The 13751-nt window shown below is 51.7% G+C and overlaps 1 protein-coding gene across 1 annotated transcript in view; it reads left to right on the forward strand.

The window, feature by feature from the left end:
* Window positions 1–600: 600 nt before the first annotated feature.
* The window catches only part of GSR (glutathione-disulfide reductase), a 32133-nt gene continuing 18982 nt past the window's right edge, over window positions 601–13751 (forward strand). Inside the window, exons 1-4 of the mRNA XM_038759423.1 lie at window positions 601–939; window positions 8165–8191; window positions 10826–10914; window positions 11975–12044. Coding sequence (XP_038615351.1) covers window positions 601–939; window positions 8165–8191; window positions 10826–10914; window positions 11975–12044 — 525 coding nt within the window. The remainder of the gene's footprint in view (window positions 940–8164; window positions 8192–10825; window positions 10915–11974; window positions 12045–13751) is intronic.

Genomic DNA, 13751 nt, shown 5'->3' on the forward strand with positions numbered 1-13751 from the left:
GTAAATAGAATACATATCATCATCATCAATCAGTCTAGAAGGGGGAGACAGAGAACAAAACCAAACATACTAACAAAATAAAATAAATAGAATAGATATGTACAAGTAAGATAAATAAATAAATAGAGTAATAAAAATGTACAAACATATATCCATATATACAGGTGCTATGGGGAAGGGAAGGAGGTAAGACGGGGGGATGGAGAGGGGGACGAGGGGGAGAGGAAGGAGGGGAGTGAGTGTGGGAAGGCCTCCCGGAGGAGGTGAGCTCTCAGTAGGCCCTACTCCCCCACATGTCTGCTGTGTGACCTTGGGCAAGTCACTGCACTTCTCTGAGCCTCGGTTCTCTCGTCTGTAAGATGGGGATTAAGAGTGTGAGCCCCACATGGGACAACTTGATCACCTTGTAACCCTCCCAGCACTTAGAGTAAGCGTTTAACAAATGCCATCATTATTATTAGGGACTTGAAGGGAGGCAGAGAGCGAGCCCGGCGGACGGGCGGAGGGAGGGAGGGCGTTCCGGGCCCGGGCCCGCCCCGTGTCCCCTTGGGCTCCCCGCTGCCCGGCCGGTGCCCGCCCCCTGCCCGCCCCCGTGCGCGGATGGCGGCTTGGCCCCGGCCGCTGGGCTCAGTGTCCCGGTGGGTGGCCCGGCGCCCGGTGGCCGCAGGGCCCCGCTCCCCGCCGACCCCCATGGCCGACCCCCGGCCGCCGCCCCGGCAACCGACCGGCCCCTCCCCCTCCTCCTCCTCCTCCTCCGGCCCCTCCGGACCCTCCTCCTCCTCCTCCTCCGCCGGCCCCTCGGCCACCGCCTCGTCCTCCGCCGCCTACGACTTCCTGGTGATCGGCGGCGGGTCCGGAGGCCTGGCCAGCGCCCGCCGCGCCGCCGAGCTCGGGGCCAGGGCCGCCGTCGTGGAGAGACACAAGCTGGGAGGCACCTGCGTGAGTCCGGACCCCCCGGGACCCCCCGGGACCCCCCGGGACCCCCCAGAAGAAGAGCCACCGCGCCACGTGCTAAGCGACCGCTTACCGTGTGCCAAGGTGTCCCGCGCTTAGAGCAGTGCTTTGCACATAGTCAGCTCTTAACAAATGCCATCATACTAAGCGCTTAGGCCAGTGCTCTGCACACAGTAAGCGCTCAATAAGTACGATTGATGATGATCATTAGTATTATTATTATTGAGGGCCGTCCCGGCCGCTGGGGGGGATGATACTTTCATTCATTCCGTCTTATCTGTTGAGCGCTTACTGTGTGCGGGCCGCTGGACTAAGCGCTGGGGAAGTCCAGGTTGGCAACATAGAGAGACGGTCCCGACCCAACGGCGGGCTCACAGTCTGAAAAAGGGGAGGCTAGAAGGGGATAATAAGAAGAAGAAGAAGAAGAATGGCATTTATTCATTCTTTCATTCATTCAATCGTACGTGCAGAGCACTGGACTAAGCGCTTGGGAAGTACAAGTCGGCAACATATAGAGGCGGTCCCTACACAACAGCGGGATTACAGTCTAAAAAAGGGGAGGCTAGAAGGGGATAATAATAATAATAAGAAGAAGAAAAAGTGACATTTATTCAGTCATTCAATCGTATGTGCACAGCACTGGACTAAGCGCTTGGGAAGTACAAGTCGGCAACATAGAGAGACGGGCCCTACCCAACGGCGGGCTCACAGTCTAAAAAAGGGGAGGCTAGAAGGGGATAAGAAGAAGAAGAAGAAGAAGAAGAAGAAGAAGAAGAAGAAGGATGGCATTTATTCAGTCATTCATTCAATCGTATGTGCAGAGCACTGGACTAAGCGCTTGTGAAGTACAAGTCAGCAACATATAGAGACGGGCCCTACCCAACAGCGGGATCACAGTCTAAAAAAGGGGAGGCTAGAAGGGGATAAGAAGAAGAAGAAGAAGAATGGCATTTATTCATTAATTCATTCAATCGTATGTGCAGAGCACTGGACTAAGCGCTTGGGAAGTGCAAGCCGGCAACATATAGAGGCAGTCCCTACCCAACAGCGGGCTCACAGTCTAAAAAAGGGGAGGCTAGAAGGGGATAATAATAATAATAAGATGAAGAAGAATGGCATTTATTCAGTCATTCATTCAGTCGTATGTGCAGAGCACTGGACTAAGCGCTTGGGAAGTACAAGTCAGCAACATAGAGAGAGGGGCCCTACCCAACAGCGGGCTCACAGTCTATAAAAGGGGAGTCTAAAAGGGGATAATAATAATAATGGCATTTATTCATTCAATCGTATTTATTGAGCGCTTACTGTGTGCAGAGCACTGGACTAAGCGCTTGGGAAGTACAAGTCGGCAACATACAGAGACGGTCCCGACCCAACAGCGGGCTCACAGTCTAGAAGGGGATAATGATAATAATAATATAGCATTTATTAAGCACTTACTCTGTGCAAAGCACCGTTCTAAGCGCTGGGGGAGATACAAGGTGGTCAGGTTGCCCCACGTGGGGCTCACAATCTTAATCCTCATTTTACAGACGAGGTAACTGAGGCCCAGAGAAGTGAAGTGACTTGCCCAAAGTCACACAGCGACAAGTGGCGGAGTCGGGATTAGAACCCATGACCTCTGACTCCCAAGCCCAGGCTTTTCCCACTGAGCCACGCTGCTTCTCTTCTGGCTCGAGCCAGTCGGGTCAGACACGGCCCCTGGCCCAATCGAGGCTCACAGTCGTCATTCCCATTTTACAAATGGTGCAACTGAGGCCCAGAGAAGCCAAGTGACTCGCCACCCAGCGGACGAGTGGTGGCGGCGGGATTAGAACTCATGACCTTCCGACTCGCAGGCCCGGGCTGTAGGCACCGGGCAGGGCCGCTTTCCCTTTGGCCCGCCTGCTTCTCCCCCATCCTCAAACCCCCTCCTCGCCCTGCTTCTCCCCGTTCTTCCCCCCCTTCCCCGCCCAGCTTTCCCCTCCTCCTCCCGACTCCTGACCCCGCATCTCCCAAGCGCATAGTACAGTGCCCTGCACACAGTAAGCGCTCAATAAATACGATTGAATGGAGTGAATCTCCCCCTTCCCCGCCTCAGCCCCGACCCCTCAGCCCGCGTCCTTCCGCACGACCCCGTCGCTCCTCACCCCTGGCCGCCAGCATTCATTCATTCCATCGTATTTATTGAGTGCTTACTGTGTGCAGAGCACTGGACTAAGCGCTTGGGAGGTACAAGTCGGCAACAGATAGAGAGCCAGCAGCTTTACCAGTTCCCTGTCTCTATATGTTGCCAACTTGGACTTCCCAAGCGCTTAGTACGGTGCTCTGCACACAATAAGCGCTCAATAAATACGATTGATTGATTGATTCCCGCTTCTGTCTAGCCGAAGCGGGCCGGATAATAATAATAATAATAATGGTATTTATTAAGCACTTACTATGTGCAAAGCACTGTTCTAAGCACTGGGAAGGTTACAAGGTGATCAGGTTGTCCCACGGGGGACTCACAGTCTTAATCCCCATTTTACAGATGAGGGAACTGAGGCACAGAGAAGTTAAGTGACTTGCCCAAAGTCACACAGCAGACAGTTGGCAGAGCCGGAATTTGAACCCATGACCTCTGACTCCAAAGCCCGGGCTCTTTCCACTGAGCCACGCTGCTTCCCCGCACCCCGGTGGCTCGGCTCTCAGTCAATCAATCGTATTTATTGAGCGCTTACTGTGTGCACAGCACCGTACTAAGCACTTGGGAAGTCCAAGTTGGCAACATATAGAGACAGTCCCAACCCAACAGTGGGCTCACAGTCTAAAAGGGGGAGACAGAGAACAAATCCAAACTTACCAACAAAATAAAATAAATAGAATAGATATGTACAAGTAAAATAAATAGAGTCATAAATATGTACAAACCGTGCGGGGCAAAGTCTGCCTCGGTGGAGCTGCCCCCAGGTTGACCCTCAGCCCGCCCTCCCAGCCAGGATCGGGAAGTGTGTTCACAGTTGCGCTCCTAAATCCGGATTGCAACACGGCAAATAAACCGCAGCTTCCTTGTCCCGGCCCTCCAGGCCCCCGAGACTCCCCGCCCGCCCGCCCGCGGAGCCGGGCCCTGCTGCCGGCAAAGTCCTGGCGGCCCCGGGGCCCCGGCCCAGGAGACCCTGCACCGTGCAGAAAGGGATCTGGACAAAGGATTTAAATGGAACACTTTAAGCCAGAAGCACTGGGGTGGTGAAAGGCTGAAACCAAGAAGACAAGAAAGTGGTTACGGTAGCCAGGTGGTGGTCAAGAAGCAACCAGACATAGTGGAAAGAGCACAGGCTAGAGAGTCGGAGGATGTGGGTTTCAATCCCGGCTCCGCCACGTACCTGCTGTGGTGACCTTGGGCCGATCGTTTCATTTCTCCGTGTCTCCAGTCCCTCGTCTGCAGAGTGAGCCTGCTCTCCCTCCTAGTAATGATGGCATTTATTAAGCGCTTACTATGTCTTCTAGACTGTGAGCCCACTGTTGGGTAGGGACCATCTCTATATGTTGCCAACTTGTACTTTCCCAAGCGCTTAGTACAGTGCTGTGCACACAGTAAGCGCTCAGTAAATACGATTGATTGAATGAATGAATGAATGAATGAAGTAACCCATCCACCACTAGCAGTACTTATTGAGTGCTTACTCTGTGCAGAGCACTGGGCAAAGCCCTTGGTGGAGTTCAGTTGCACGATTGTGACTACTTTTGTTGTAATCTTCTTCTTCTTCCTCTTCCTCTTCTTCTTCCTGACCTTTGGTGACTATGTGACTGAGGAGCTAAGGGCAAAGTTTGGGAAAATCATGAGAAGTCACCAGGAAATAGAACAAAGCGACATCCGAGATCACAGGCCAAGTGGCTATGATTGTGACTACTGAGAGTCTTAGTGGCATATGTTAAAAGGTTTACCAAGTGCCAAGCGTATGGTAGTTGTTAAAGTGCCATACTAAGTACTGTGCCAGGCACTGTACCAAGAGCTGGAGTAGATATAGGATAATCAGGTTGGATACAGTCTGTGTCCTAACGTGGGACTCACAGCCTTAGTCCATTTTACAGATGAGGTAACTGAGGCACAGAGAAGCGAGGTCACTCAGTCGTATTTATTAGGCACTTAACTATGTGCAGAACACTGTACTAAGCGCATGGGAGAGTACAATAGCCTGGATCATTTTTCAACAGAAACGTTTGGGACATGTTTCCCCACTCCTCAAGAAACTCTAGTGGTTGCCCATCCACCTCTGCAATGAACAAAAACTCCTCACCGTTGGCTTCAAAGCACTCAATCACCTCACCCCCTCCTACTGCACCTCGCTACTCTCCTCTCCAACTCAGCCCGCACACGTCGCTCCTCTAATACTAACCTTCTCCCTGTACCTCGATAATAATAATAATAATGGCATTTGTTAAGTGCTTACTATGTGCAGAGCACTGTTCTAAGCACTGGGGGGGATACAAGTGATCAAGTTGTCCCACTTGACTTTGGGGCTCGCAGTCTTAATCCCCATTTTACAGATGAGGTAACTGAGGCACAGAGAAGTTAAGTGACTTGCCCAAGGTCACACAGCAGACATGTGGTGGAGTCGGGATTCAAACCCATGACCTCTGACTCCAAAGCCCGTGCTCTTTCCACTGAGCCACACTGCTTCTCGTTTACCTTACCGTTGACCCTTCACCCACGTCCTGACTGTAGCCTAGAATGCCCTCTCTCCTCATATCCGACAGATAATTACTCTCCCCACCTTCAAAGCCTTAGATGAGGGCAAATCTCTTCCAAGAGGCCTTTCCTAGCTAAGCCTTCCTTTCCTCTTTTCCCACTCCTGCATTGCCCTGACTTGCTTCCTTTATTCAACCTCCGCTCCAGCCCCACAGCACTTATGTACATATCTGTAATTTATTTATATTACTATTCATTCATTCAGTCACATTTATTGAGCGCTTACTGTGTGCAGAACACTGTCCTGAGCACTTGGAAAGTACAGTTCGGCAACATATAGAGACAGTCCCTACCCAACGGGCTCACAGTCTAGAAGAGGGAGACAGGCAGCAAAACAAAACAAGTAGACAGGTGTCAATACCATCAAAATAAATATAATTATATATATACATCATTAATAAAATGAATAGAGTAACAAATATGTACAAATATACACAAGTGCTGTGGGGAGGGGGAGGGGGGAGGGCAGATGGAGGGAGTGGGGGCGATGGGGAGGGGAGGAGGAGGAGGGGATAAGGGGGGCTCAGTCTGGGAAGGCCTCCTGGAGGAGGTGAGCTCTCAGTAGGGTTTTGAAGGGAGGAAGAGAGCTAGTTTGGTGGATGTGTGGAGGGAGGACATTCCAGGCCAGAGGTAGGACGTGGGCCAGGAGTCGACGGCAGGAGAGGCGAGAACGAGGCCCGGTGAGGAGGTTAGCGGCAGAGGAGCGGAGGGTGCGGGCTGGGCTGTAGAAAGAGAGAAGGGAGGTGAGGTAAGAGGGGACGAGGTGATGGAGAGCTTTGAAGCCAATAGTGAGGAGTTTTTGCTTCATGCGAAGGTTGATAGGCAACCACTGGAGACTTTTGAGGAGAGGAATGACATGCCCAGAGCATTTCTGTAGAAAGATAATCTGGGCAGCAGGGTGAAGTATAGACTGAAGCCAGGAGAGCTAGGGGGATGGGAGATCAGAAAGAAGGCTGATGCAGTAATCCAGTCGGAATAGGATGAGAGATTGAACCAGCAAGGTAGCGATTTGGATGGAGAAGGAAGGGCGGATCTTGGCGATTTTGTGGAGTTGCGACCGGCAGGCTTTGGTGATGGATTGGATATGTGGGGCGAATGAGAGAGCGGAGTCGAGGATGACACCAAGTTTGTGGGCTTGTGAGACGGGAAGGATGGTAGGGCCATCCACAGTGATGGGAAACTCAGGGAGAGGACCAGGTTTGAGAGGGAAGACAAGGAGCTCAGTCTTGGACATGTTGAGTTTTAGATGGCGGGCAGACATCCAGATGGAGATGTCCTGAAGGCAGGAGGAGATGCAAGCCTGGAGGGAGGGGGAGAGAACAGGGGTGGAGATGTAGATTTGGGTGTCATTAGCGTAGAGATGATAGTTGAAGCACTGGGAGCGAATGAGTTCACCAAGGGAGTGAGTATAGAGGGAGAACAGAAGGGGACCAAGAAGTGACCGTTGAGGAACTCCTACAGTAAGGGGATGGGAGGGGGAGAAGGAGCCCATGAAGGAGACGGAGAATGAATGGCCAGAGAGATAAGAGGAGAACCAGGAGAGGATGGAGTCTGTGAAGCCAAGGTTGGATAGCTTGTTGAGGAGAAGGGGATGGTCCACAGTGTCAAAGGCAGCTGAGAGGTCGAGGAGGATTAGGATAGAATAGGAGCCGTGGGATTTGGCTCCCCCTCCTTCCCCTTCCCCTCCCCCCCGTCTTACCACCTTCCCCTCCCCACAGCATATATGTATATATGCTTGTAGGTATTTATTACTCTATTCATTTATTTTATTTGTACATATTTATTCTATTTATTTTATTTTGTTTTGTTGTCTGTCTCCCCCTTCTAGACTGTGAGCCCGCTGTTGGGTAGGGACCGTCTCTATATGCTGCCAAGTTGTACTTCCCAAGCGCTTAGTACAGTGCTCTGCACACAGTAAGTGCTCAATAAATACGATTGAATGAATGAATTTGGCGAGAAGGAGATCATTGGTGACCCCTGAGAGGGCAGTTTCGGTGGAGGGTAGGGGATGGAAGCCATGTCCCCCTCTAGACTTTAAGCTTGTGGGCAAGGAATGTGTCTGTTTATTGTTATATTGTACTCTCCCAAGTGCTTAGTATAGTGCTGTGAACACAGTAAGCGCTCAATAAATATGATTAAATGAATGAGTGAATGAATGAATAAACAGACACATTCCCTGCCCACAGTGAGCTTAAAGCCTAGAGGGGAAGTCATGTGCGTGGAAGCAAACGACTGCTAAATTCATTTTTCATCACTCCAGTCCAGCCTTCAGTCCCCACCTGCTCTCCGCTGTGGATTTCAATTACTACATTTTTAAGCATTTCTTTGTCTGTCTCCCTTTGGGTGGGGAACGAGTTTGATGCTTTCCCCAGCGGTCAGGTCAGGGCATCCCACCACTAGTGGCCTAGGAAGGCGTGTTGTTTCACATGAACCATATCTGAAGGGTGTTTTGTTTGCTCTAGTCTAGAGTACTGACATTTTGTTCTTTGCTTCTTCCAGGTGAATGTTGGCTGTGTTCCCAAAAAGGTAGGTTAAGTTTTGTGGGGGGTTTTTAATCCTCCCCTCCCCTCTTCATCCCTCCACTGGCCCATTTGCTCAGGCTCTGCCCCTTGGAAGGGGCCGTTGGGAACATTTAGTTTATAGTAATAATAATAATTATGGTTTATGTTAAGTGCTTACTATGTGCCAGGCACTATTCTAAGCGCTGGGGTAGATACAAGGTAATCAGGTTGGACACGGTCCCTGTCCCATGTGGGGCTCGTAGACTCATTCCCCATTTTACAGATGAGGGAACCGAGGCCCAGAGGAGTGAAGTGATTTGCCCAAGGTCACGCAGCAGACAAGTGGTGGAGCTGGAATTAGAACTCAAGACCTTGGACTCCCAAGCCCATGCTCTTGCCACTAGGCCATGATCGCAGGAAGGCGCGGCAGGAGGTCCCACCGTGGAAAGCGTTGTGTTACCATGCCGTGCGTCCTACTTGCCTGATCCCTCGGACCGGTTGAGCTCCCGGTTGAAGGCTCCACCAGAGCCAGGTGGGAGGGGGACAGGGTGCCAGTCGTTTCCAAAGCAAAGCCTGCCCTGCTGCGATTCAGCCCTCCCGTTTGCGACCACAGGCGTTAGCTCCAGGTCGGCCTTTACTTAGCCTCTTTCCTGTGGTGACAAAAGTCCCGTATGGCCCTGCCTTAAATTCACCCCAGCCAGCCGCAGCTCGCCCACAGCCCACCTTTGACTTTTCCTCCCCAGCCTTCGTTCTGACAGTTGCTTGGGGACACATTTTTAGGAGCTGGTTCATGGGAGCCGTGGGGAAATCACTTTTCTGTCCACTAAGGTGGAACCCGGGGGTGAGGGGCGTGGGAGAGGCCAGAAGGGGGGATTTGGAGGCTAGAGTCACCTGACCACCAGGTAGAGTCGTGGCAGGTGGAGTTTTACTTACTATCTTCTGATGAAGTAAAAGACAGCTAACCCATTGAAAAACCTCTCAGGCTCCTGGTGAATACTTCAAGGAATTTTCATTTACCCAGAATCGGTGATGGTCATGGCCTTGGGAAGTCTTGGTAACAGCGAGGCATCAGACCTCGGTTTGGAAACCCACCCCCATTGCTTTCCTGGGAGCATCGACTCCTGAAAACCGTGATGAGTTCAGTGTCTGAAAGAAGGTGGGGGTGCCCAGGGGCCCCGGTCGCAATAAGTGGGGTCCCTACCATCTCGGTTGCATCCACTGTAGTCTCTCTGCAGTTTCACATTTCCTCCTGCCTTCAAGACATCTCTATTTGGATGTTCTCCCATTGCCTCAAACTTAACAGGTCTAAAACAGAACTCCTTATCTTCTCGCCCAAACCCTGTCCTCTCAAGACTCTCCCATCACTGTTGACGGCATCACCATCCTTCCTGTCTCACAAGTCCCTAACCTCAGCATTATCCTTGACTCCTCTCTTTCATTCAACCCACATATTTAATCCCTCACCTACTCCTGTCAGTTCCACCTTCGCAACATCGCTAAAATCTGCCCTTTCCTCTCCATCCAGTTACCTCGTTAATCCAGTCACTTATCCGATCTCAGCTTGATTACTGAATCAGCCTCTTCGCTGACCTCCCAGCCTCCTGTCTCTCCCCACTCCAATCCATACTTCACTGTGCTGCCTGGATCATTTTTCCAAAAATGCTGAGGCCATGTTTCCCCTCTCCTCCAGAACATCCAGGGCCTACCCATCCACCTCCACATCAAACAGAAATTTCTTACCATTGGCTATAAAGCACTCAATCACCATGCCCCCCTCCTCCCTCACCTTGCTGCTCTCCTACTACACCCTAACCGCACACTTTGTTCCTCTAATGCTAGCCTTCTTGCTCTACCTTGATCTTATCTATCTCACCACCGACCTCTTGCCCACGTCCTTCCTCTGGCCTGGAACGCCCTCCCTCCCCAAATCCAACAGACAATTACTTTCCCCCTCTGCAAAGTGTTAGTGAAGGCACATCTCCAAAAGGCCTTCCCTGACTAAGCCCTCCTTTCTTCTTCTCCCTCTCCATTCCACGTTGCCCTGACTTGCTCCCTTCATTCATCACCCCGCCTTCCCAGCCCCACGGCACTTATGTACATACCTGTAATTTATTTATTTTTATGAATGTGTGTCTCCCCCTCTAGACTGCAAGGTCATTATGGCAGGGAATGTGTCTGTTGTTGTGTAGTACTCTCCCAAGCACTTAGTAGAGTGCTCTGCAAACAGTGAGCAAGCGCTCAATAAATAAGACTGACTGATTGACTGACCTAGCCACAAACCTTCTCTCAGGGTTACTCTGGCTCCCACTTAGCGGTCTTTTCCTGACCTGGAGGCCGAGCATTTCATTTCCTGAGCATCAGGCCACTTGCGGCCAGCAGTGGGATCCAGGTCCTGTCGGTCCCTGGGGTTGTGACAGGCCCATCGCCCGAGGGGGAGCCGGAACAGGGCGAGCACCTCCCAGGTGATTGGCATAGGCCAAGCCATTTCCTCAGATCAGTCGCCTCAGTCACGTTTCCAGAGTTGGGTCGAGCTGTTTTTCATTTTTTAAAGTCAAGTATTTTGAATGTCAAATTCGGTGTCTTCTGAGTGTCCGTTATCGGTGCCGGACTCGGGGCAGCTTGGACTGAGAGCCTGCCCGTTTCCCGTCCCTCTTCCCAGGTGATGTGGAATACGGCCGTCCACTCAGAATTCATGCACGACCAGGTGGACTACGGTTTTCAAAGTTGCGATCCGAAATTCGATTGGCGGTGAGCGGGGGCCCCCCTTGCTGGCTTGCTCTGTGGGGCACAGGCCAGTGGCCAGGCAGGGTTATGGGCGGGAACGTGTCCTAGAGGATGGCGCCGCAGCTGCTGGCTCACTGCAGGGATAGCGGGGCCTGACGGCTGGGGTCAGTGGGGCATTTTCTCTCTAGAAGAGGGTGGTCGGGGGTGGGGGGTGGGGGGCGTGGGTAGCCAGGATGACCCCGGGCCCTTCTCCAAGCTGCTCTGAGCCCCCATTTCACCCCAAACTCCACAGGGGCATTGAGTTGGATAGACAGATGGTGAAAAGGAAATTAAAACTCGAGGCTATTGGGAAGCCAGATCCTCCCAGCATCTTGAACTACTCCAAAAGAATGATTATCAACACTTTTATTAAGTGTTTACCAGGTGCCAGGTTCTGGGGTAGATACGGATAATCAGATGGGACATGGTCTCTGTCCCACGCAGGGCTCAAATCTGAGGGAGAGGAAGGGAGAGCAGGTGTCTTATCTCCATTTTACAGAGGAGAAAACTGAGGCCCCAAGAGGTTTAGTGACTTGTGCGTTGTCTCACTGCAGAGCAGTGTTAAGTAGCCTGTGCAGGGAGGATATGGCCCCAGCCTGGCCTTGAAGGGCTCTGACCTGCCTGGGCCTTGTGCCCAAATGGCACCACCTATACTGAATTTCCCCCTCTGGGGTTGAAGCACTGTAGCCTGAGGTCCCTGAGCTCCATGAGGGTTTCTGCTGTCAGCCAGCTGGAAGGCCACTCCCGGAGGGGCTGGGAGACCATTGACAGGAGCAGGCGTGGGGGAGGACTGGGGGGGGCGGTGTGACAGGTGGCAGCCACACCAAGATGAGAGTGTCCCAGGACCACTCCCCCGGGGCAGGGCAGGTGGTTCAGGCAATGGGGCGGGCTGGGGTCCGGGCTGGGGTCTGGATCTGGGTGGGTGTCAGCGTCTCCCTCTCCTTTCCGGCGGCCGCCCCTGGGCCATCGCAGGTCGGGGTCCGTCCAAGCCTCCGGCCAGGCCAGCAGAGCCCAGGCCCCCGGAGCAACTTTGGTTTCATTGCAGAGTGATTAAAGAAAAGCGGGACGCCTATGTGAGTCGACTGAATTCCATCTATCAAAACAACCTCATCAAGGTTTGTAAGCGGAGACTCTGGCCTGTTTGAGAAAGGAGTCAGACTCTCTGTCTTGGGGCTGTAGACTTTGGCTATAGCAGCCCCTTTGGCGGTGCCGGTCTAGCTAGGGGTGGGCGGAGGCATCTGGTTGGTGGGTGGCATCCAACGGCTTGAGGGTTGGAGCGGGAACTTTTGCCTCTGTGAGTTAAGTTCTCCTGCCTCTGGGCTTGCCGAGGCTGCTGAGCACAGTGTGGATGTGGGCACTGACAGTGCCCTCGTTGATAATGATGGTGATGATGACTGGTATTTGTTCAGGGCCTACTCTGTGCCAAGCACTCTACTAAACACCGTGGTATATACGAGGTTAACAAACTGGACAGAGTCCCTGTCCCACACGGGGCAATGTAAGGGAGAAGGAAGATGGGTATCTTAGCCCCATTTTTACAGAGGAGGAAACTGAAGTACAGAGAAGTGAAGTGACTTACCTAAAGTCACATAACACGCCAGTGGCAGTGAAAGGATTAGAACTCAGGTCCTCTGACTTCCAGTCCTGAAATCCTTCCATGAGGCCACACTGCTTCTCCTGTTTCCCAATGACTGTGGTTTAATCAATCAATCATATTTACTGAGCACTTACTGTGTGTAGAGCACTGCACAAGTGCTTGGAAGAGTACGATATAACAGAGTTGGTAGGCCCATTCCCTGCCCTCCACAGCTTAGAGCCTAGAGAGGGAGACAGACATTAATATAAGTAAGTGAATTATGGACGTGTAGTACATAAGTGCTGTGCGGCTGAGGGTGGGATGAATAAAGGGAGCAAATCCAAGTGCAAGGGCGGTAATAATACTACTAATAATAATGGTATTCGTTAAGTGCTTATTACGTGCAAAGCACTGTTCTAAGCACTGGGGTAGATACAAGGTTATCAGGTTGTCCCACGTGGGGCTAACAGTCTTAGTCCCCATTTTCCAGATGAGGTAACTGAGGCCCAGAGAAGTTAAGTGACTTGCCCAAAGTCACACAGCTGACAAGTGGCAGAGCTGGGATTCGAACCCATGACCTCTGACTCCAAAGCCCGTGCTCTTTCCACTGAGCCACAGCTGCTTCTCTTAGCAGCTGCGGTAGAGTAGGAGAGGAGGAATTGAGGGCTGCGTAGTCATGGAAGCCCTCTTGGAAGAATTGTGCTTTTAACATGGCTTTGAATGATAATAATAATTATTATTATTATGGTAATTGTTAAGTGCTTACTATGTGCCAAGCACCATTCTAAGTATTGAGGTGTATGCAAGTTAGGTTGGACAAAGTCTCTGTCCCACATGGAGTTCATAGTCTAAGTAGGAGAGAGTAGGATATAATCCCCATTTTACAGAAGGGGTAACAGGCACAATGAAGGTAAGTGGCTTGCCTTAGCTCACACAGCAGATGTGTCAGAGCCGAGATTAGAACCCAGGTCTTCTGATTCCCAAGCCTGAGCTCTTTCCACTTGGCTACATTGCTTGAAGGTGGGGATAGCATGGTGGTCTGTCAGATATGAAGGTGGGGGCATTTCTGGGCCAGAGGCAGGATGTGGGCAAGGGGTTGGTGGCGAGGAAGACGATATAGAGTGAGTAGGTTGGCATTAGAGAATTGAAGTGAATGGTTTGGGTTGTAGTAGGAAATCAGGGAGGTAAGGTAGAAGAGAGCAAGACGATTGAGTGCTTTAAAGCCTTTAGTGTGGTAAGGAGTTTC

The sequence above is a fragment of the Tachyglossus aculeatus genome, chromosome 17 (assembly GCF_015852505.1).
Source record: "Tachyglossus aculeatus isolate mTacAcu1 chromosome 17, mTacAcu1.pri, whole genome shotgun sequence".
NCBI lineage: Eukaryota > Metazoa > Chordata > Mammalia > Monotremata > Tachyglossidae > Tachyglossus > Tachyglossus aculeatus.